Source organism: Ochlerotatus camptorhynchus, unplaced genomic scaffold, assembly GCF_037179485.1.
Source record: "Ochlerotatus camptorhynchus isolate MF236.1 unplaced genomic scaffold, CSIRO-AGI_Acam_v1.1 ptg000055l, whole genome shotgun sequence".
Taxonomy (NCBI): domain Eukaryota; kingdom Metazoa; phylum Arthropoda; class Insecta; order Diptera; family Culicidae; genus Ochlerotatus; species Ochlerotatus camptorhynchus.
This window is the reverse complement of record NW_027040545.1, coordinates 1,917,723-1,941,842: the sequence shown is the minus strand read 5'-3', so window position 1 is coordinate 1,941,842 and position 24,120 is coordinate 1,917,723. Positions and strand designations below refer to the sequence as shown.

Genomic DNA, 24,120 nt, shown 5'->3' with positions numbered 1-24,120 from the left:
GGATTCACTGTTCAAATTGTTCAGTCTACTTATAACTCCGTGGAGTATTTTTTATGTCTCAAAGCTACTGAACAATTTCGTCAATTATTGAAACAAATTAAACGGGATTGAAACTGTTTTTCATTGAACTTTTCCTTGATTCCATTTCTCGTTTTCGGTGGGTGGTGCTGCTGCGTTAGTTGCGTTACAGTCAGCTGTAAACAATCCTTCGACTCGGCGCTTGATGCCGATGATGCTCGCGAGCTGACAGCGAGAAACGTCAAATTTCCATCATCGTCATCGCTTGTTTTGGTGGTTTGTGTTGTGATTTTCCTCCCGTTCGCTGGTCTGGTCGGTGTGTGATTAAAATTTTCTTGTGTGCTCTGCTGCTTCAGTGGACGACGGACAGGTGAAAGTGTTCTGTTGTGTGATTCTGAAAGAAAATTCCCGGTGAAGCTGTGATCTTGTGCGGAAATATGGCCAGCCGAATTTGCCAACTATCGCGCGTTGTGCTGCGCGGACAGCAGCAACTGAAGCAGATTACTCTGCTCGAATCGCGAGCCCTGGCCACCACTGCCAAGGTAAGCTACCTCTTTTTGTTTTTTTTTCATTAGCTTAGATAAAAGAATCGGAAGAAAATTACATAACCCCCGCGGAATCTTTGGATAATCCAACATCTATTGTTTATAACTTTGCAATAATTGCCTTTTTCATTGTTTTACTATGAGTTTCGACTTTGCACCGCTTGAGGGAGTTGCCCAATAGCCCTTACTTCGCTTTTTATTGTGTCCTTTTCCCTGTAGAATAAGGTTGTGCAAAAATGTGTGATACTGATAAGAGTCATGTCGCCCTTGAAACCCGGCGAAATGGATCTCCAGAGAAGAAGAAAATGAAGTTGGTTAGTACTAAGATTTTCAATGCATGGAAATTATTGAAGTTCAAGTTAAAATGTATTAATTTATAGAATTCATTGTCGGCGAAACATTGTATTTAGGTTATGTGAGCGTCGCGCTTGGGCTTTATTATGTCACTCTGTTTATATCCATCCTCCCATAAGATCGGGGTAAGACGTCTTGTTGGTTTCTTTAGGGGCATTGGGGTTTATATACAGATTCGTAATCTGCATTAGAAATGCATAATCAATTTTGATGCTCAGGTGCTTGATATTTTACAAAATTTCGATTATACTTATAGGCGAAAATCACCATCTGAGCACAGCCCTCGCTCTTAATTCAAGCTTTTGAAGCTCGTTGAAAAATCGAGATAAATGTTTTTTTTTAAATTAAAGGACCCAAAGTAAGTCCGTAAAGTACCGAAGTCCGCTGTACACCTTCAAATTATATATACTAATACGAGATATGAGCTAATCTGGGTGCCTCGTTGGTATTATAATCATCGAAAAAATCTGGGGGGGGGGGGGAGGGGCTCAACAATTATCTACGCCAATGGCTATGAGACCCAAATTACCAATAAGATTCATTAAGGAAGTAAGCTCCAAGTTCAAAGAGTCACAGAATTCTGTTGATTCAGTGATATTCGACTCCTCGTATGATCTTCATAGTCATGGATTTAAGAGTTATAAGCTACAAAATAAATTTGGACGGTGCAAGATTGGATTAAGGTTTGAAGTCTTGTACTTGAAAGTAATTTGAGATCTAGGAATAAATTTTTGAAACAAGATCTTCAAGAGTCTGTGACATATTTGAATCTCAGAATCTCATTGAAAAAAATTGGAGAAATTTCCAAGCTTCTGAAACAAGCATATATTTTAAGTCTAATATTAGAGCATTTCCCCGGTAAAATAGTAATGGACGAACATAATAATGTCTGCAGCAGTTATTCAGCCTTTCTGTCCAAACGCACTTGAAGTCATACGAACCCTCACCTAAGACACCCAGATATGTCCTACCGAAATAATCCTAAAACAGCCTAAACAAAGAGCACTTCATCATTCTCAAAGCCTTCAGACTTGTTCCTGAAATTCCCCAGACCAACCTTATCACCCAGAACAAGTCCATTTAGTCCTCCGAACTCCCTCTAGACTTACGCACAAATTTCGTGCCAAAATGAAATAAAGTATAAATCTAGATAGAGCTGGAATTAGAGCGTAACAGCCTTAGTAAACAATGACTTTTAAAGATGATTTCTAGGAACTCAAGGCATGCCCACGTAAACCATCATAACCGTCGGGTAGGGGAAGTCGTCCCCTACCCGATGGTGTAGTTGATTTGCGTTGGCGAGCCTTAACTTTCTAGAAATCATCGAAAGAAGTCATTGTTTACAAAAGCTGTATGCCCTAATTCCAGCTCTACCTAGAAATACGAAACAAATTTCACACACATAAACTGTTGTAATTTATTTGCGTTGCATTTGTATCGGAGTAATTTTTAGATTGTATACTGGCAACTGCCTGAACTTTCTGATTCCTTAAGGAAACTATTTGGGAGTGAACGGATTTCCAATCAAAGTTCAGAACAGGAAAAGCATGAAAATTACCATCGTCGGCCACGCCCATCTTCTCCGTTGCGGGGAAAGGAAGGATATTGTTGATGTAACATCTACTTAACGGGAGGCCAGCGACTCACCGACGCCCCCATAGATGCTACGGAGTTGGATAGTTGGGTCAGGATTCGCTTTAGCTGTCCTAAGTAACATGGATCGATTCTCTTCGTCGACTTTCTCTTTCGTTAATAACTTGAGCAGATAACCGTTTCTTGTTATGTTTTTCATATTACATGTTAGATAAACGCGTTTTTTATCGATCTGTTTGCTGAAAATAGCTGGGAATGGGGATACAAAGAGAAAGTCGAAGAAGAGAATCCGTCAATGTTACTTAGAACCTAATGCAACGTTCAGCTTGAATTGTTTTGTTTTGGAGGAGTTTGTTTGTAAACTTACGATCTTCTACTCAATAAGCAAAAGCGCAGGGTTTCGACTACCTGAAAAATCAGGGAATTCATTTTTGGACCTGGAAAATCAGGGAATTTCATTCAAATTCAGGAAAATATTTCTTAATCTCAGAAGTTTGACAAACTTTGCTAGTTTCAAACAACTTGATTACTCGGTGTAGTTTGAAGATGGTTGTTCATTTCAAATTTTAAATAGAGTTGTGAATTTGTGGTTGCTCAATGCTTGATGTTACAGTTTTGCAAGTTGAGCCAGAATTACTCAAATAAAAGGGTATTTTGATGATTTTTCACATTCCTGAGTTGAACGGAGATCCTGAGGGTTGATAAAAATCCATTTCCGTAGACACTAAACATTGTTAGTTGTTGCAAAATTTAACCTCCAAATTTGTATGTCTTGGTCTCTTGTAGATGTTACACCTAATTGCGTCTGACTTAGATCCTTTGGGCGCATTGGAGCGCTTTTGAGTAAATTCAAGAATGGTGAAGAGTTAAGATAAGAGGATGATTTTTTTCTGAACACTTGTAGTTCCTGTTCCTTATTGTGTTCTAAACAGCTTGATTAGCTCAGAGAATAAATTAAATTAATATTTAGGATAATGGTCTTGCTTGGGTGGATTTTTGTCTTTGATGCTTGAAGTAGCACTTTTATGATTAAAATATGATTCAAAGAAACGTAGACAAGCATTGCCTCGACAGCATAGGTTGGATTGATTGAGTATTCTAGGTCTTCATTGTAAATCTGATTAGCTTAAAAAATAAGCTTCTCAGTGAATGGCTAGGTGAATGGTGAAAGCGCTGTTTTTACGATTTCCCACCATAGGAATCTGGCCGCAAATTAGTGTTTGGTTAAGCGTATTAACCGGAATAATTTTCTCGCGGAGCTGGGTCTCAAATTTTGCTCAAGGGATTAAAGACAAGTGTTTCATATGTAAGATGTAGGAGAACTGGTGAATTTTTGCCCCTAGTATTGAGTTCAGAAACAGTCAGAAAAGAACATCTAAGCTGGGTTGAAAAAGTTCACGATATTTCGCGAAGTTCAACAAGGTAAAAGTTTGCGAGTCATAGTGAATTTTGGTGCATATTTTCATCTTTGCTTCTAAGGGTGAGAAAATCGTCATGCCAAGGATCTCTTCTCATATCATGGAATAAATCGAGCAAACTTGTTGAAAATTTTAAGCGATTAAGCAAGACTTGTTTGTCGATTGATATCGAGATGGTTGCAGTTTCCTTCGTTATTAATTATGGCGCTTACCGCAATTACAATTTTTGAATTTAGAAAAATGTGGTGCCGTTCCGTTTTTGACAACCGCGATTTCTGTCTTTTTATTGCACTCTATAAAATGTATCGAACGCTTTATTCAATTTGAAATTGTACTGGATCACTCTTCATGTGGTATCTCATGAACAAATGTCCAGAAAGCACTACCCATGTAACAATTTTGGATGCAGACTAGCTGATACAACCGAAAAATTATGCATCTAATTTGTGCCTGTATAGGTTGGTCTGCAGCTAGAACTGTATGTTGGGTAATACATATCTGATGAAAGTAGTAGCTGATGAGATCGTGTTAACAAAACCATGTAGACACTGCAACTGGAATTTGATTGAAAATTACTGGAAAATCAGGGACCCATCAGGGAATTTTGTGTTCTTCATTGAGTCGACACAAAAAGGAAGCATCTCACCTGAATGATCCAATTTACTGCAGCCATGTGTGATAAACACTCTTGAAAGGATATGCACTTTGGGGGGCCACTTGGCCAGTTCTGAGGATTACTCCAATGACGGTCGATAGTCGTGAAGATTAATATACACTCCCGACGATGTATATTAGGGTGTCCCAAAAGGGCACTATGTCTGAAAATCTGGGGGGTCACCCTCCAAATGATAGCTAAGGGTGTTACAAACAAACTTTTGTATCGCGGCAACTCTGGGAAATGTTGTTTAGAGGTCGCCCCGACGAAATTTTTGAAAAAAGTCCATTTTTCATTGCTATTATCCAATAAATATTTTTAGTTCTTTAAATTTTAGTGAAATCTCACCCTTTTATATTTTTTACAGATTCCCAAGGGTCAAAACTATAAGAGAAAAAAATGCTACGGCATATTCTGTGTCCAATTTGTTAGTTACAATTTTTCAAATTCTCTAAAATGATGTTTTTTGTTGTACATTACTGCATTCAATCATCAAAAGTGGGTATCAAACATAGCGCTATTATCAATCAATTGCAACAGAAATATGGGAAATTTTATAAGCAAAAACTTTGCCCAAGACACTTTAACCTCATTTTTAACCGTTAAAAAGTTATTCGTGATTTACTGTGGAAAGAAAAGTTAAAAATTACAATACTTGCAGTATGTCCACCAGCAAATCAAACTATCATTGAAATCGATAAATACAAATCACCTAATTTGTTTCAAATCACTTGATAACATTTGTTTCGAAGTTTCTAGAATTTAATAGGAGGATATATGAGCGGAGAGGGATCACACAATTTATTAGTTTCCATTTTATTGCCGTAGCAAGCAGAACCAAAAAAGAAAATCATGTCACCAAAAACCAACCTCAAGTCGGATCTCATCACCGGTATTGCGAGGAAGCATTTGCCCAGAAACCGTTTGTCGTCGGAGTTGGACATCATCAGGTACTTTCGATTCAAGCATGAAACCCAACAACTTTCAATCGGACAAAGCATTCAAGTTGTGGCTACCGAAGCTACTTGCATATCAATGGTACACTGCTTGAGAAGCTTTTGCATATCCTTCTGCAGTTAAGCAAAAACTATTTCAACAAGCTCCACTATTAAAAATAAGCAGAGTGACAGTAACGAGCGAAATGCGACCGGGAAAATAGACACGTCGACCCGCGAGGATAGCATACTTCTATCTTCTAAACTGTTGTATTTTTTTTTTACAATGACAAATAATTTAAAATTTAAAGAGACGGTAGTTAATCGAGTTCTAGACAAGAAGTTTATTCGATCTACCGTTGGAATTTTGTTCCATCTTACCCCGTAAGTTATTTACCGATTCCTACGGAAAGGGTTTTTCCATCTTCTTCCGCCAGTTTTTTTTAACTTCCCCGGAACTTTGAGATTGCTTAAAGTGTTTTATTGTGGTTCCATTTTTGCTTCAGGAAAACTGCAGGAACTTTTAAGAAGTTCTGAATCTTCAGAATAGTTCAGAATTTTAGGTAAGTTTAAAGATCTCTCAGGGTAAGTTCCGATGAATTAAAGTTTCATTGAATTATGTTGAAATTCGAGAACCCGAGAATTTCAGGAGTCCAGAGAACTCAAATGAATCTAAGGAAACATCAGAAATGTTTTGGAAACTTCACAAGTGCAAAGCACTTTAGGGAAATTTGATGCTGTTCAGGGCTGTTCCATTTTTTCGAGGGAATTCAGAGAACTTAGGGAAGCTCTTAAAACATCAGAGCTACCGACGCCAGGGAGGCATCTCCCACACCTGGACCCTACCTATCGACCCATCAACTCATGAAAACGGGACCAACTTCCCGAAGGAAGGCGTGATCAGAGATGTTATGCCCATTGGCGTAGCTAATGGGAGTGCCAGGGCGGCCAGGCCCCCTCCAGAATTATCTAGGCCCCCTCACGGTAAATTGTCTAGCTACGCCAATGGTTATACCTCAGAACATCACGGCGGTGCCGACTGGGATTGAACCCAGGCCTGCTGGGGTGAAAGGTAATCACGCTTACCATCAGATTTATTAATTTGAAGGAAATTGCTGAAATTTTAAAGGTGTTCTGAGAAACTCGGGGAATTCCCGAAAACTTGAGAAAAGCACCGAAAATTTTGGAAACGTAAGAGAAGTAACATGAAGATTAGTAAAATGTGAGATCATATTAAGGGAAGTTGCGAGAACTTTTAAAAATTAAAAAAAAAAAATCTAGAAGATCAATACTGATGTTCCATTAATTTCAAGAATATTTTGAAGAATGTTCATGAAACTTCACGGACATTGTTGGGTCTTCAGGAATGATTTATAAAAATCAGGAAGATTACTCAGGATCATTAGAACATGTAAGGAAACCAGGGAATGCGTCCCCAAGAAATCTGTTTCTTCCGAAATATTTCCCCAACTTTTCCTTTAAGTTTCTTTCGACTTATCCGTAAGCCCTCTGAGCATCAACAAACCGACATGAATGTCCATAGCAAAAACAATAAAATTTCTGACCAAAGCACACTACTGACCAGATATGGCTCCGTGTTCGCGGGAAACATTTAGCTAAGTCATGAACCCGCAAGCAAAAGTTATTAATTGGTTCGTGTCTCATCTATTCTGGACAAATTATGCTCTGACTTCAGACTTTCTCCAGAAGTTTCTTCCAATCTACCTTAGGAAGTTTCTTCCGTTTTCTCCAGGAAATTCAACTAAACTTCTACCAAATATATCTCCCAGAAATTCCGTCCGTCTTCCTCTGGAACTTTCTCCATAAGCCATTATCCGTAGGTTTTGTATTCGGCTTCTATTGGAAGGTTTTTCTGAGCTTTTTCTGGCTTTCCCTGGAAATTACTACTACTGGAATATGTTTCAGATTTCCGAATCTTGTCTGGCTTCCTCTGGATGTGTCATCCGATTTTTTTCGTTCCGAAAGCTTCTTTAAATTGTCACCAGAAGTCTCTCAATATTTGTTTTGGAAGTTTCCCGGAAGTTTTTCCGACTTCGCTTAGAACTTTCTTCAAACTTCCTCTTGACGAGCTAGTTTATTCTTTCTCTGGAAGTTTTATCTTCCTTCAGAAGCTAGTTCAAACATTGCCCGGAAATTTCTTCCTTGGAAAGCAAAAGCCGCGCCGCGTCCACATGTAACCTGTGCACGACACAGGTGTAAATTATAGATGTTATGGTCACATTATAGATGTACTTCTTTACTCCAAACCACAAGTGACCATGAATACACTATTTTATTGTGTGACTCAATTAAATCTTCGACCTTGGTTTGCTTTCAAAAGGATTAAATTCAGTTCGGATGGTCTGCCTAATCCCTAATGCATTGATTTCTAAGCATGTCGATATCACTACCATGACAAAACTCGTTAAATAGTGCACCTAAAAGCGAGCTTTTTTTTGGGTGGCGGGTGGTAAGTTTGTGAATGGTCAAATGCCTGATGTAAGCCAAGCAGACCTTCTATCACCTCTTGAAACATACCACAAATTTTCCACGATACATGCGTTTGCACCACTAGTTGTAATTGAAACTTTCAGCAATCACGCGTCAAACGGGAGCAACACGGAAACAGCAGTCTGATACGCTTTGGACGTTATCATACTAGCAGGCCGGTTCGAATGTGTGAGTTTAAATTAGAAGAACATTTGTGATGTATGGGTGCCTTTCTCGCTGTGCACTTGGATATCTGATTGCAGACGAAGAGAGTAATGGAGAAAGAGAGCGCAAAAGCTCGCTCTCACTCTCTTGTCAGCTGTGAATCTCTCAATTACCGATAGTTGCGCCCTAGGCCTAGGCGAGTAAGAGAGGTGACACAGTCCGAAGAAATGGTCCTATCTGCTTTGATCGATTCTCTTCATCGACTTTCTCTTTTCATAACCACTGCTATGCAAACAGATTTCGCGCTAATTCTACCACATAGTTTGATAAAGGAGGTTCTTATCTAGCGCCCAAAACGTCAAATACAACAGGGAAAGGTTTTGCAGCTGAGTTATTAACGAAAGAGAAAGTCGATGAAGAGAATCGATCAAAGCAGATAGGACCATTTGAAATGTTCATCGAGAAGTGTTAGTTTGTTTACTAAAATGAACCATGCCCATTTTGTTATGGCAAGTTTGCTATAAGAAATGCTCCTCGTGTTTATTAGCGAAATTCACATCAAAGATTGATTAATTGCGTAGGAAATCAGTTTGGCACGGCATTTGTGACCAGTATACACCTTCGCGTCGTATGGTCAAAAACTGTCCAAATCCGCAGATAATTTTCTTTGTTTTGAATTTCTGTATGGCGAAATAGTGAACTTTTCGGCAAAAAACTCACCAACACTGGGAGACCGTGAGTTCCTGCCCACCTGTCATTTCCCATCTCGGGCCACGCCCATCTTTACCATAACTAGGGGTAGGGAAGTAAATGTTGATGTTTTACGGAGTTGGAGGTTCGGGTAGGGTATTCGGTTAGGATTTGCCTCAAGTTGGCGATGCAACCAAAATTATATATTGTTTCAACGGCGCCGGTGGTGTAGTGGTAAGCGTGATTACCTCTCACCCCAGCAGGCCTGGGTTCAATCCCAGTCGGCGCCGCCGGGATGTTCTGAGGCATAACATCTCTGATCACGCCTTCCTTCGGATGGGAAGTAAAGCCGTTGGTCCCCGGTTCATGAGTTGATGGGTCGATAGGTAGGGTCCAGGTGTGGGAGCTGCCTTCCTGGCACGTCGGTAGCATTGGTGCTCAGCACGGAAAACAAGATCGACGGAAAAAACAAATCAAAGGAAAAAATATATTGTTTCGATACCCGACTCGAAAGAAAATATTCATTTTGTTTAGTGATTATGCATTTTAAGAGTCATGACGGAGAGCTTTGGATTAAACCCATGATTTTTTTTGCTTAGTAAGCAAAAACGATCCCTCCAGGGTCATCGAGCATCTTATAATCCACTGCGCTTCGCGGCAAAGTACGATTAAGTTCTCTTTAGGTCAATATATGGCTGAACCATCTATTATTGAATAACTATTATTTACGATAATTAAATGAAAGAAATAAGGTCATAAATTTCTCGAAGTTTGAAATCTAGCAAAAAGTTATATGTTCCACGATTTCAGAAATATTTAGATTTTTTTTCCAAATCTTGATTTTTTCACAATTCACAATTTCTCAATATATATAAAAAAAAACTAATTTCCAGCATCTAAAATGTTTTCTTCTGTTACGTGATTAAAACAAATTTCTTTTAAAAAATGTCATGTTTTCTGGGTAGAGATGAACTAGCCTTGGGCTAAAAATCTCTTAAATAAAGAAAAAAAATGTATTTTGGGACATGGAGATTTGTCTTAGTATCGTTCTCAGGATTTTGAAAGCTAACAAATTTTGCAATTGCTGAGCCTAATCTCTCAAATCAATAACTTACCTCCACTTATTTTCTCGTATTTTTGTTTATATTGACTTCTGAGGACATCGACGATTGAGTTCATCATTCGAGATCCAATTGTGAGACCACCAGAGACGAATTATGTATCGTAGGCATTGTTTGATAATGCTGCGTTTGAGTGCATTTCATATGTTCCCATCGATTGTATAGAATAAAAAAAAAATCGATTTCAGGGACTCTGCCTTAATTTCAAGAAGAGATTTTGAAGCTTGCAAGAAAATTTAAAGTTTTACGATAGTCTGGACGCTAATTGGTTTTTCAAATCCCTGCCTAAGTAAATTTTCTAAATCTTGAACAAATGAAGTGCTATTTATTGTAACAAAATATTATGAAGTTATGTAATATGAGATGCGATACTAAGTATATATTTTCTACAATCTACACATTTTTTTTCCATTTGTCCTGCTCATATACCGTTAAATTGATAAGCTACACAGATAATTTAGCTTATCAATTTCAATCCACAAATTGCGGAGAGCAGTAACTTCTTTGCCCATTTTAACGCTGTGCGCGCAATGCTGCGTGATTTACAGTATCCCCCCGCTAATCCGGCTCTCGTTAATCCAACGACTCGATAATCCGACATCACGGTCTCTTATGGAGATTGCCACGCAATGTGTACTAATGTAAAAATGTTACAAGCTTAGAAAACTCTTAATTAACAACTGTGGAAGTGCTCAAAAAACTCTAAGTTGAGAGCCGGCGGACAGTTCCAGTGGGGACGTAAAGCCACTTCGCAGTTTATCGACAGTACCCCTGTGTAGCTTTTTCCGGTCGTGTCGGTATGGACACTTCAGTGTATAGCACAAACTCGGTAGTAGGTAATCTCCAACAACATCAACAAGTCTTGCTCTCTCGTTGCCTCCGTACATAATATTTCAGTTGCTTGTCTGTTGTTGCCTCGAGAAGTTCACTCACAATACGCTGCATCATCGACGGACGAACCGGTTTATTATTCGTTTCTTTTGCTTTCGTTTTTGTTGATAGGCCACCGTAGACTTGATTTACACTTAATCATCGTCTGTTGCTTTGATTATTCATATTCTTCCCAAAGCAAAGTTGATTCCGTTCGTTATCGCTTTATTATACTAGCCAATGGATACGGTAATTATTGTGTGCATAGATGCATTTACTCGGCTTTTAAATTGTTCAAACATGTCGAAATTAACACCAAACCAAGAATTGCTGCCGTTGCATAACACGTGACGTGTAGGTGGCATCACCATTCAGCCACCAGTTGCGCTTGTTTCCATGTCAGTGCTTCACTAAATTGTCTTTCCCTCTGGCTTTCTCCATTACTCTGACAGGCTAACAAAGATGTTGGTTTCCGTACCGAGTCGGACACCTTCGGCGAGCTGAAGGTACCGAACGACAAGTACTATGGTGCACAGACCGTTCGTTCCACGATGAACTTTCCCATCGGTGGACCCACCGAGCGAATGCCAGTAAGTACCTAATCTCTAAGCGATAGAACATGCTCATTTCAACTAAAATATTTCCCACCCTCTCTAATCAGCAACCGGTCATCACAGCCATGGGCATTCTGAAAAAGGCGGCCGCCCTCGTTAACCAGGAGTACGGTCTGGACCCGAAGATCGCCAGTGCCATCTCCCAGGCCGCCGACGATGTTATCTCGGGCAAGCTGTACGATGATCACTTTCCCCTGGTCATCTGGCAGACCGGTTCCGGCACCCAGAGTAACATGAACGTCAACGAAGTGATCAGTAACCGTGCCATCGAACTCCTCGGTGGAACTCTCGGTTCCAAGACCCCAGTCCATCCGAACGATCACGTAAACAAATCGCAATCCTCAAACGATACCTTCCCGACTGCCATTCACGTTTCGGTGGCTCGTGAGCTTACCGGAAATCTGAAGCCAGCCATCCAAACGTTGCACGATGCTTTGAAGGCCAAGTCGAATGAATTCAAAGACATTATTAAGATTGGTCGTACTCACACTCAGGACGCCGTTCCACTAACGCTGGGACAGGAATTCAGTGGATACGTCCAGCAGATGGAATTTGCTCTGCAGCGAATCGATTCTGTCCTGCCCCGTGTCTATATGTTGGCTCTCGGTGGCACTGCTGTCGGAACTGGCCTTAACACGCGCATTGGTTTTGCCGAAAAATGCGCTGCCAAGATTGCCGAACTGACCGGACTGCCATTCGTCACTGCCCCGAACAAGTTCGAAGCGCTGGCCGCTCGTGATGCGATGGTAGAGGTTTCCGGCTGTCTGAACACGATTGCCGTCAGCTGTATGAAGATCGCCAACGATATTCGATTTCTGGGATCGGGTCCACGTTGCGGTTTGGGTGAGTTAAGCCTGCCAGAAAACGAACCCGGTAGCTCAATTATGCCCGGAAAGGTCAATCCAACGCAGTGCGAAGCCATGACGATGGTTTGCGCTCAGGTTATGGGAAACAACGTGGCCGTCACCGTCGGTGGATCCAACGGACACTTTGAGCTGAACGTTTTTAAACCGTTGGTGGTGTCAAATGTACTCAGATCGATCCGACTGTTGGGTAAGTTGTTGAGTTTTTTACTTTCATTCAATTTGTTCTGTAAACTTTTCTATTTCCAACAGCCGATAGTACGCGCACCTTCAGCAAGAACTGCGTGGTCGGCATTGAAGCCAACCGGGCGAACATCGACAAGATCATGAACGAATCTCTGATGTTGGTGACGGCCCTGAACCCACACATTGGTTACGATAAGGCGGCCAAGATTGCCAAAACGGCTCACAAGGAGGGAACCACGCTCAAGCAGGCTGCCCTCAAGTTGGGCTACCTCAACGAGCAACAATTCAACGAATGGGTGCGCCCGGAAAACATGCTGGGACCTAAGTAAGACCGATCAGGTAACGTACCAGTTTCAGTTTTGCCTTTCTTTATTTTATTTCGTTTATTTCAAATGCAAAAAATGATCATTTCTGTATCGTACTGTAAATGGAAAATCAAACATGAATCGTATACAACTGGTATTGAATTATGATATATTGTGAAATCCATTGGACCACCCTAAATAACGTACACTACCCATCAAAAGTATGGAATCTCTTCAGAAAAGTTTGGAATAACTTCAAAAAGCACTGATTCGATCTATTATAATACAGTTTGAATTCACTTCGGTAAGTACTGAACTGCGCTGTGCGGCATACCAATCCCATTAGCATTTTTGGCGAAAATGAATTATACGTCGGAATTGATTGTCAAGTACCATCACTTTACAATGTACACGAAAAATTTCCTACATTGTTTAGAAAATGTCGCGAGAAATACCAAAACTATGTTGTCCCATCTATAAGAGCCCATGTAGAAACAAATCTGCAACAGCGTTTTTCTCAGCTTGCTGTTTTAACAAATGGGACAACTAGGATGCTGAAAATGGCAGTGAATCACTTCTGAAAAGTTTGAAACTACTTTGGAAAGTAATGAGAAGCGGAAAATAACCGGAAATCGAAAACAACTGGGAAGTAATCGGGAATTTGATTGGATCCTTAAGATATTGTATTGTACCAATATTAATCGAATTCTGTTAAAAACATTTCAAGTGCGATATCTTGAATAGTTCTCTTAAAATCTGAAAATTTCTTCAAGCCCGACGTTTTTTACATCTTCTCAGTAGGTACAGCATAGTAAAAATAAGACTAAGGTCTAAAAAAATAGCAATGTTCCAAAGTCTGGTCTGTTTAATATTTTAAAAAATTTGAAATCCTGGGATACTTTCAGTTACAAATTTTTAGAAAATTTCTCCATGTCTGGGATATGTCAGCAGTTCTTTTATTGCGGTACGTTAGAAGCGTTAGGAGCCTATTGTTGTGTATGGAGGTCTCCATACATAACAATAGGCTCCTGACACTTCTAACGTATCGCAGTAATAGGAATGTATCCCACACCTAACTATTACACTTTTCTGAAATTTCTAGCTCTGTAATCTAAATGAGTGTTCTAAGATTAGGATCTCAAACGAAATCTCGGAATTTTAAGAATTTTTGTTAATTCTGGATCACGAACCTTGACAATTTTTCAATGTTTGAATCTACTAAATTATTTCTTAGGGACTCAGCTCTGAATATCTTTGCAAATTCGTCTAGGACTTAGGATCATTCCAAAAAGTGTTCAGAATTACTTTTACTCTAAGGATTTCCTTGGGGGTGCGACACATCTAAATCTAAATCTTAGATGGTCGGAAAATCTCACGTTAGCGAATCAACATACGAAAAATACATACCGTGGTAGAGGTAACAATAGCTGCAACTTCCAAACCTACGACTGGATGCCTTCCTTCAGATAACAACTTGAGTGCGGTACAATCGATAGAACTGTTTCAAACACATCGTTGGTACATGAGCGAGTCAGTGATCATCTCTTTTTGCCAGTGGTTTCGGGGAAACCCCTCATCATCCCTCTCCAACGGGGGAGTTTGGTAAAGAGAGATGATCAAACCGATTTGTACCTTCCTAAAAAAAGTTGTCCTTGCTTGCTTTCACCGAAGACAACAAATCAAAAAGACTGGCAACTTTGCCAGAATCTATTTTTATTTATTTAATTAAATCTTCAACACCATGTTGTACAGATATTTTCTAGGCTAGGTGTCGAATTCTATGTCTGTAAGTAGACTTACTAATGTTAAAATCATATACATCAAACGTTTCATTAAACACACGACAGCACAAAGTCCACGGTTCGTTGAATCCATAGTTGGTCCGATGGGTAGGTTGCCACAGAAGCGTGTAACTACGTAGAACTCTTTGAGGAGCATTGATGTAGATTTGGCTCACAAGAGAGTTGCAATCCACGTCACCGTTAAGTAATCCAAACACGAAGAGTCGCTGAAGTAGTTTCCTCCTTGCTGCCAACATGTCCAGGTCAATCAGCCTGCACCGTTCTTCGTAAGGCGGCAAATTTACCGAATCGTTCCAGGGCAGAACACGTAAAGCGTATCTTACGAAGTTTCGCTGAATGGCTTCGATTCTGTTAGCTTGAATAGCGTGAAAGGGTGCCCACACAACAACAGCATACTCTAGAAGACTGCGGACGAGAGCACAGTATAGTGATTTCAGCGCGTAGATGTCCTGGAATGCGATTGTGTTTCGTTTCAAGAAACCTAATGTGGCGAATGCTTTAGCAGTTATCATGGAGATGTGCTCATTGAATCTGACTTTAGAGTCGATGATAACACCCAAATCCTTAACTGAAGAAACGAAGAGCAAACTACTGAGTCCTATCCTATAGTCATGTCGTAAGGGCTCGCGTGAACGACTAAAAGATATTGCGCAGCATTTTGTGACATTAACCTGCATACCGTTCAATGTACACCAGCGCAAAAGGGCATCAATATCCTTCTGGAGTGCCCAACAGTCAAGTCTTGACTTAATTGTACGAAAGATCTTTAAGTCATCGGCGAACATAAGTTTCGAAGAACACAGTCGACTACACAGATCGTTCACGAACAGGATGAAAATTAAAGGCCCCAAATGGCTACCTTGGGGAACCAAGCGACATATACAATGGAGCTGCGCTTGAGTGAAGGTGGAAGCAACGCTTAGAAAAATGAGCAAATACTCAAACCCTTCTTCTGAGGATGTAATCTTTGCTATCAAATTCGTTCGAAGCATTTACCTTTGAGCGGCAGATGACGCGATTGTGCCTATCTCATAGCGTTCGTATGAGAAAATGGAAGAGTTGCCAGTCTTCTTGATTTGTTGTCTTCGTTTCTATTCTCTATATTTAATTTTCACAATGCCGTAGTCTAACGGAACTATCAACTCTATACTTCCATCTCCTCATCTATCGTATAAAAAATTACCATCTGTTATTTGAAATTAGCATCTTCAATTATGTAAATACGAAAAATCTTTTTTCACCTCTTACATCTTAATCCACCTACTCACATCGCTTTCCATCTTTTTGCAGGAAATCTTCAAAATCTCAGCAAAGAGAAATTTTTCCTGCATCTCAGATAGAGTCACTCCCTTCGGGATTTCCCTTAATAATTCAATGATTCTATCTAGGTATCTCCTAGCAATTTTCTCCAGAACAGTCTTGGAATTCTGTGCAGAACTCCTTCCAGAAAAATGATTTTGGCGAGAGTTTGATTAATATCTGCAAACAATTATCTTTAGAATTCGAAAAGGAATTTTCCTCGAAAATCCCTTGGTATTTAGAATTATGAAATGTATTCTCCTGAAATTTCCTTGGATTTCACCTCTGAATTCTTCTCAAATACCCTTAAGACGATTTTTTAAATAATCTAGGAATTCTTTTGAAACTCTCTTTAGTATTCGCTTGAAATTTTCTTCAGATTCTCTTGGAACACTATTCATAGTTTTTTTTTTAATATTCTCGAAAATTCTTGCAGGAAACTCCTGCAAACTAGCATGAACTGTTTTAAGAATTAAATTTCCATAGGGTAAATTCACTTTGAACGAAAGAGGCTTCGAATTCCCTTAGAATGCTCAATGAAATTCCTTTTGATTTGGTTTAGAGTTCCCTGGAATTCTAATCATAATCCCTATAATAGCCTCTTCAGAACTACCTTACAACTCACCTTCACTTCTCCTTACAATTTTCATTAAATACTTATCAAAACTACCTGAAATTTCTTGTTGAATTCCATTGGAATTCACCTCAGAGTTCCTTTAAAGGTTGAACACGAAAAAATCCGGACACGTTTAAAACGCTGCCATTAAGGCATTTTTTGAGTAAATTTTCTCAAAATTTCATTGAATCAAGCTAACAGTGTATAGAATCACAGTAGGTCAGGATTATAGTCGCTATATTCATAGTATGGTGGATTGAATTTCGATCTATCAAAAAGCGGAACCATTTCAATATATTGTAGACCAACAATTGAAAAGGTATTATCAACTTTTATAAACAAAACGTTGATTATTCTTTCCTCGCCAATCGAAGGTAAATTACCAGCATCTTCGGATAGGGGAAATTTTCCACAACCTAAAGATGGCGTTAGTTTGTGTTTGTGTAGGTGATCCTTTAGTCACGAGAAAATGGTTTCCGAAATTTTGTTCGCAATAGCTGATGTGCTCTTCTCTGTTGTTGGTCGTGATTTGATCGATTGGTTCCGCTATTTGACAGCTCAATTGGTTCCCGGGATTCTATCCGCCAGACTCTGAATATAGCGACTATAGTCAGGATTAGTTAATTTGTTTACATCATGGCTTCACCAGAGCAAGCACGTCGCAATTCGATCCTGCACATTTGAATTTCTCGAAATCCACGGTGTGTGACGTTCTGAAACGGTTCGGGGAAAGTCTGGCCATCGTTCAGAAACCCGGAAGTGGCACATCGGCAAATCCCAGCGGATCCTAAAACACATGCGAAAGTGGTGGGTCTTTTCAAGCGGAACCCAAAGCTGCCATCGAGGGAAGCGGCGAAAAAGACAAATGTTTCGTAATCCTACGTCTAAAAAGCGAAGAAGAGGACTGGATTAAGAAGTTTTAAGGCCCAGATTGTTCCAGACCGGAATGCAAAGTAGAATTTGGAGGCAAAGAAGCACTCGAGGAAACTGTACGAAAATGTGTTATCAAAATATGATTGCGTGGTTATGGACGACGAAAGGTACTGCCTGGCAGTTTACGATCAAATTCTTGGGCAGGAATTGTATATCTCGGTTGACCTGAAGTGTGCCCCTGAAGAATGTAAAATCAAAACAGATCTCTAAATTCCCCAAACATTTCCTTGTCTGGATAGCAATCTGCAGTTGTGGGCTGAAAAACGAAACTTTCGTTACTTCTGTGACGATGATCCGGCAAATTTACCAGAACGAGTGCCTACGGAAGAGACTCCTACTGCCTTTTCTGGAGCAGCATGAGGTAGATTGCCTATTCTGACCGGACTGGTTGGTGGTTGTTTGTCTTTATTAAGATGTTTCCTCGTAGAGTTCGTTTTTCCATCACACCTCGCAATTTCAAGAGCACACATCTACGACACGAGGTGTTACATCTGAAAATTTCATACATTCCTTGCTTCTCCGCAGCAAACATCCAGTAGTAGTTTCAGCTACGTGCATTCACAGAAATCTTATTATTTTTACAAGTGAAATTGCGAAGTGTAACACGAAAAAAGACGCTACAGGGAATCACCTTAAAGAGATTTTCAGCCAGGCTGGCAGGACTTGGAAAGCTGCCATTACTCAAATTGTACCAAACAGTGGTACGCGAAAATGCCGACACAGTGGTTCTCAAGGAGATTCGGCCAATTGAGGAATACTGGTCAATTGTGAAGAACATACTTAATAAAAAGTGTGGTAGTGGAAACGCTCCTATAGTTGCGGTACGTTAGAAGCGTTAGGTTCCTATAGTTGTGCATGGAGACTCAATACACAACTATAGGACCTAACGCTTTTAACGTACCGCAACGATAGGAGCGTTTCCCCTACTGCAATTGACCTGAAGAATTTCAAGCGAAAATGGATTTGAAGCTCTTATTAGAATTTATTTTAATATTCTTCAGAATCTCATGAAATACTATTCACAGTTACTTTAGACATATGCTCAAAATTTCCTGCCAAACCCTACCGGAAACTCTTGAAATTCCTCAAAATTTCTTATGAATTCTCTTAAAATACTGCAAAGATTTTTTTTTAACTATATTAAGAATTAGATTCCCTTGGAATTATTATTGCAGTCATATCATCATTAACAGTCATAATTCCGAACCTGCTGAATGCTTGGCTATAATGTGAACAAGCTTGCTTTTCGGCAATGAGACAGTCGTGCTGTGTTAAAGAATTAACACCCATTTTGCAGGTCGGTTTTATAACAGTTGCCTTCCGATTAATTCGCTTTGCATCCTCCTCGGAATTCCCTTCCGATTTGCTATACAGTTCCCTATAATTCTACTCATTAATACCCATCATAATCTATTCAGAACTACCTTAGAAATCGCTTGTATTTCTTTTTAAAATTTTCTTTAAAACTTTTCGAAATTACTAAATTCCATTGATAATTCTACAATTCCCTTCAACTCACTTGGCATTCTCATCTTAATCCTCTAGCCAATGCTTAGCAGTGTCAGAATCCTAAAATTTTGTCATAATCCAAGAGCCATGGCTCTTGTTTAAATCTGAGATCTTTAAAATAGGCCATATTTGATGTCGCAAAGTTCAAGAATGTAAAATACTGAGTTTGCCCCAAAATACTGGAAATGTTCCTATGTAATCTTCAAAAAAGCCTTAGTTCGAGAATTCAAATGTTATTCCGTAGATATCTTTGTTTTCTTAAATAATTTCTAGTAATGTACATGTAACTTAGATAAATTTAAAAATTCTGAGACATTTAAGAAAATTGCAAATTTTGGAGCGAAAAAATCATTGCAATTGACTTTAAAACAAACTCTGCTTTGGTGTTTCAAATTGCTGAAATAATATCATTTTTATTATATTTTCAGCTGATTCTATGAATTCGGGGAAAACCGGGAATTTAATTTCTTAAATTAAGTGAGCACCCTGCAAGTGAATCCTATACTTGTATGATTGTTCTATACACAATTGTAAAACATAAAACATAATTCAAAACAATTTTGTTTAATAAACATTTATGCAAGACGAGACCAAGACCTTGGTGTTTTCGAACGGAAGGTGTTGCGTACCATCTACGGTGGAGTGCAGATGAATGACGGAACGTGGAGGAGGCGAATGAACCACGAATTGCACCAGCTGCTGGGAGAACCATCCATCGTCCACATTGCAAAAAATGGGCGACTACGGTGGGCTGGGCACGTCGTAAGAATGCCGCACGACGACCCAGTGAAAATGGTTCTAGAAAGCGACCCAACAGGAACAAGAAGACTACGAGGCTGGCGAAGTGTGGCCATGGATCGAGTTGAGTGGAGACGACTTCTTCGGACAACAGAGGACAACAAGGCCTTAGTCTGATTGGTAAGGTAAGTAAGCAAGACGAGACAGCCAGTCCAATAGGTGGTGGTGGGGGGGAGACACCCCTCACCATCCCTCTCCAAAGGGGGAGTTTGGTGAAGAGAGATGAAAAAACCGATTTGTACCTTCCTTAAAAGTTGTCCTAGCTCGCTTCTCTAATATCTATATACAATCTTCACACTGCCGTACTCTAACGGAACTATCAACTCTATGCTTTCATCTACTCCATCTATCGTATAAAAATTACCACTACAGTCTGTTATTTGAAATTAGCATCTTCAACTATGCAGTCCAATAGGTTTTGTTGGGTTTAAAAAGAAAAAGAAATTGTAGTCTCCAAACGGAAAGTTCTGCATTTTTCTTCGATCGTGTTTTTGAAACCCTATTTTAGAACCTTGCAACACATATAATGTTGTATGACGTGCGTAAATCGATCTAATTGGATTTTTTTAATGTCGTGTAACACACAGCAAACACCTCACGCATGTATTACGTACATCCGTTTGTCACGTGCACGGACGTAAAAAGTAACTCGAAGGCTGAGTCAAGTTTACTCACTTTTTATTTTCGTCAACAGTGCATTTACTCACAGCTGTGAGTAAATCCACTTTTGACGAAAGTGAGTAAAATTTGTATGGAAAAAAATAGAGAGTGAATAAACTTGACTCAGCCTGTGAGTTACATTTTACGTCCGTGTGGGATAAAAAGTTGGGTGATAATTGTATTCACATGCAACATCTGCGTTTTACGGAACCGACCAAAAGATGACGCCACACGTATGATTCGGTAGCAGAGTAGCCACTATGCAGAGGAATAATCACATTAGATCCCCGGGGGAGTATCATAATTTTCCCCAGTCAGGCCAAGACATTGAACGAAAGCGAAAACCCAATGGCTCATAAATAATTATCGTAACAAGTTCGATCTATAGACCTGTTTCCTTTTTCAATTGTTTATTGATGGCGTGCCAACCCTTGTAGTCCGTGGTCAAATGCGGTTTATGTCTTTATGTTTGGGTGCTTTTAATTGAAGCGGTTGATTGCCAGTACATAGTCTCTAATGAAAATATAATCCCGAAAATGTTGCAACTGGCAGCAAATTTACTTCGCTAAATTAGTGCAAAATTTATCGATTTCTTGAGTGCTTCGCTCTTGCTGCATACATTCCTATTGTAGAGAGACACACAGGAGCATAGACCACTCTTGGCAGTTGCCATGGCGACAATTATTCCTAGGAGTACATGCTGTTCACCACTATAACCAACCACCCACCAATCACCACCCCATGCGCGCTTGCTTTGGTGGTTCGTCCAATCGTTCTTGGAAGCAATTTCGCTTCCTACTGCGCCTCCATTGCCTGATCCACTGCTGGCCGAGTAGTTGTATGTGTAAGTAAAGTAGCATCATTTCTGCCAAAAAAGAAACCACAGGGTGAGGAGACGATCCTTGATTATTTGGTGGAAACGTGGCCGGATAAGGAATGGGAAACGGTAACGACAGCCAGCGGCAGGATGCCGGAACCACACCCTCCCACACTGGGGTTTTCCGTTCGACCCGCGTGGTGTTCAGGTTCACTGCGGTGAGGTTGTTGAAGTGGAGCGCGCACGAGCGTGTATTTCGGTGTGATTGTATGCGTTTAAACATGCGAAAAAGGACTGCCACCTGCTCTGATTTATGCCAGCGGTTCACGAACCGTGAGAAATCCGCTGTTCGAGATGGGTTCAATTTCAGTGTGAAATGTTTTACTTTTCTCATGAAGTAGTGATTACAGGACTTCAACATTTGTGCTCAGTTGTACATCCCAAGTAACATTGCAAGTTTTATCGAGGTTTTAAAATATTCTACAATCTAAATCATCGTCAAACTAGGAGAACTGTAGCAACTAGATTTAAAGAACATATAGCAGATGTTAATAAGGGTTAAAACCAAGAGGACAAAGGCAATGACTTCATATAAAAGGTTGAAGAAAACATCTTACGGGCCTAGTTAGTAAAGGCACGGTATTACCAAGTCGTAGGCGGCGGGTTCGTTTTCCGGTCCGGTGGAGGAAATCTTTCGGGGTAAAAATTTTCTTGACTTCTCTGGGCATAGAGTATCATTGTGCTTGCCACACAATATGCATTGGTTAGTGTAGAAAGCACCTGACTTGGACGTTGCAGAGAGCTCGAGATCTTGAAGAACGTTAACGCAGCGAATCAGCCGGAAATTTGGCTGGCCGACAGAAACTTAATTAAGTCGAGCGGTGCTGGAAGCGGGAAGGTGGTGTCAGTTACCGGCAAAGGTATTCGGATGGATGTCACTTTGAACGACGTGTACCATGTGGTTAATAAAATCAGTTCTTTTAATTTAATTCTGGTGTTATCATACCTGCTAGCTCAGCCCAATATAGCTGATATAGCAGAGGATGCATAGCTGCTTAGCTTTGTTACCCTACCGTTAGTGGCATGAGCTAATAAGTGCATCATCAAAAATTAATAATTTTCATTTAATTCCACTTAGTATTTTGTATCGATTATAGATATGTATTATGTAATTCGACTATTATGGGTTCAATCCTAGGCTCCTTCACGATGCAAACAAACATTCTCATCACTTACCATGGTTAATCCAGATTTTATTTTCCCTTCCTACTAACAGTTCGACGTAAAATTGACGAATCGATCTGATGCGACCTTCTCCGATTTGCATGAAACTTTGCATAATTCTAGATAGAGCAGGAATTAGGGCCTAACAGCTTTTGTAAACAATGACTTCTATCGATGATTTCTAGAAATTAAAGGCTCGCCCATGCAAACCAACATCCTCATCGGGTAGGGAAAGACTTCCACTATCCGATGGTTATGTTGGTCTGCGTGGGCGTGCCTTGAGTTCTCTGAGATCAACGATAGAAGTCATTGTTTACAAAAGCTGTTTCGCCCTAATTCAAGCTCTATCTAGAATTGTTTGTTATGGTCAATCATTAACATTTTTGCTGAAATCCGACCATTTTGAATCTCGTAGAAAAACATCATAGGGGCGTATTCGAAATTTTTCAACAAATTATGACTCGAAAACGTCACTTCCAATCGAAATGACGTCTTAGACAAAGGTGTTTGGAAAAAATAGTCTATGTCAGAAATAATACAAACGGTAAAAAAAACTCAAGTAATTTTGGATAACAATTCGAAAAAGTGAATTATCCTCTTCCGCTCGCCAGCTTTATCTGTGTAAAACACCTTAATAGCTCAGCATTACTCAACCAACTGGACACTTCTCGCGTTAACTTTCAAATAGACCAATTTACAATGATCGATTCTCTTCATCGACTCTCTCTTTCGTTAATAACTCTGCGAAAAAACATGTTCAGCTGTTATTTCCGTCTAATACGCTTAATAATAGATTCTGTTAATAGACTATGTAGCAAAATTAACCCGAAATATGAATGCAGCCATTTCCCATAAGTATAAATCTAATATACCATGGATTTTAAAGGCAAAACTAGGGGTGCAATTTCAAAAATCAAAGTCGATCGTGGCATGAAACTGGTCTGATTTTGATCCAGAGATGATGGATTTTAATTCTTAATACGCCAATAGATAGCAAAATTTTCTACGAATCTGTTAAAATTAAGACCTTATCACTTTTCAAAATGTCTATCGAAAATTGCACGAATGTGCAACTGCTGCTATGATAATTAAAATTATCACCGATTGCCTGCAAAAAGCGCTTTCTCTAACACAGATTTCAAAATTGAATTCCATCCGGTCTCACCGAACGGTGTTCTTTCAATCACCGCGTGTGGTGAGTGGTGGTATTCTCCAGTACACAACGAAAGGCTCCCCGCAAGCCGCTAGCTATCAAGACTGCCCTCAACCACTGATCGGATTCAGTTGCTCGTCGTCGATGCTAGAAAAAGCAAAAAATCTCGAATTTATTTGATTCATCGCGAATTTCTCGCCATTGGAAACTTTTTAGCAAGAAATTCCTCCAATCAATTTTTGCTTTTTTTACTATCTATTGAATAAACGAACAGTTCCGTGCGTTTTGTGCACGAAAATGCGTAATTTTGTCATCCGAAAACGAGGCGTTTCCGTGCTGGGAAAAGTGGATTCCCACAGTCGCCGAATATTGATACCAATCACTGAGCATGCCAGACAGTACCTTTTGAGGCGAAATTCGAGGGGCACGCAATAGCCTTTTTGACTGCGTTGGATTTAAAGTACAAGGTGTTTAACTATGTAATTAA

General features: G+C 39.8%; 1 protein-coding gene across 2 annotated transcripts; it reads left to right on the top strand.

Annotated features, from left to right (window-relative positions):
* The first annotated feature begins 353 nt into the window (after positions 1–353).
* Positions 354–12,968, top strand: LOC135717405 (fumarate hydratase, mitochondrial-like). 2 transcript variants are annotated; one of them, XM_065239482.1, is made up of 4 exons: positions 354–560; positions 11,307–11,444; positions 11,516–12,521; positions 12,584–12,968. In XM_065239482.1, the coding sequence occupies exons 1-4, from the start codon at positions 456–458 to the stop codon at positions 12,844–12,846; spliced, it is 1,512 nt and encodes a 503-aa protein (XP_065095554.1). In that variant the 5' UTR covers positions 354–455; the 3' UTR covers positions 12,847–12,968. The 2 variants fall into 2 exon arrangements, with proteins under 2 accessions (XP_065095554.1, XP_065095555.1); XM_065239483.1 differs by lacking the exon at positions 354–560 and adding an exon at positions 11,002–11,103.
* Positions 12,969–24,120: the final 11,152 nt, after the last annotated feature.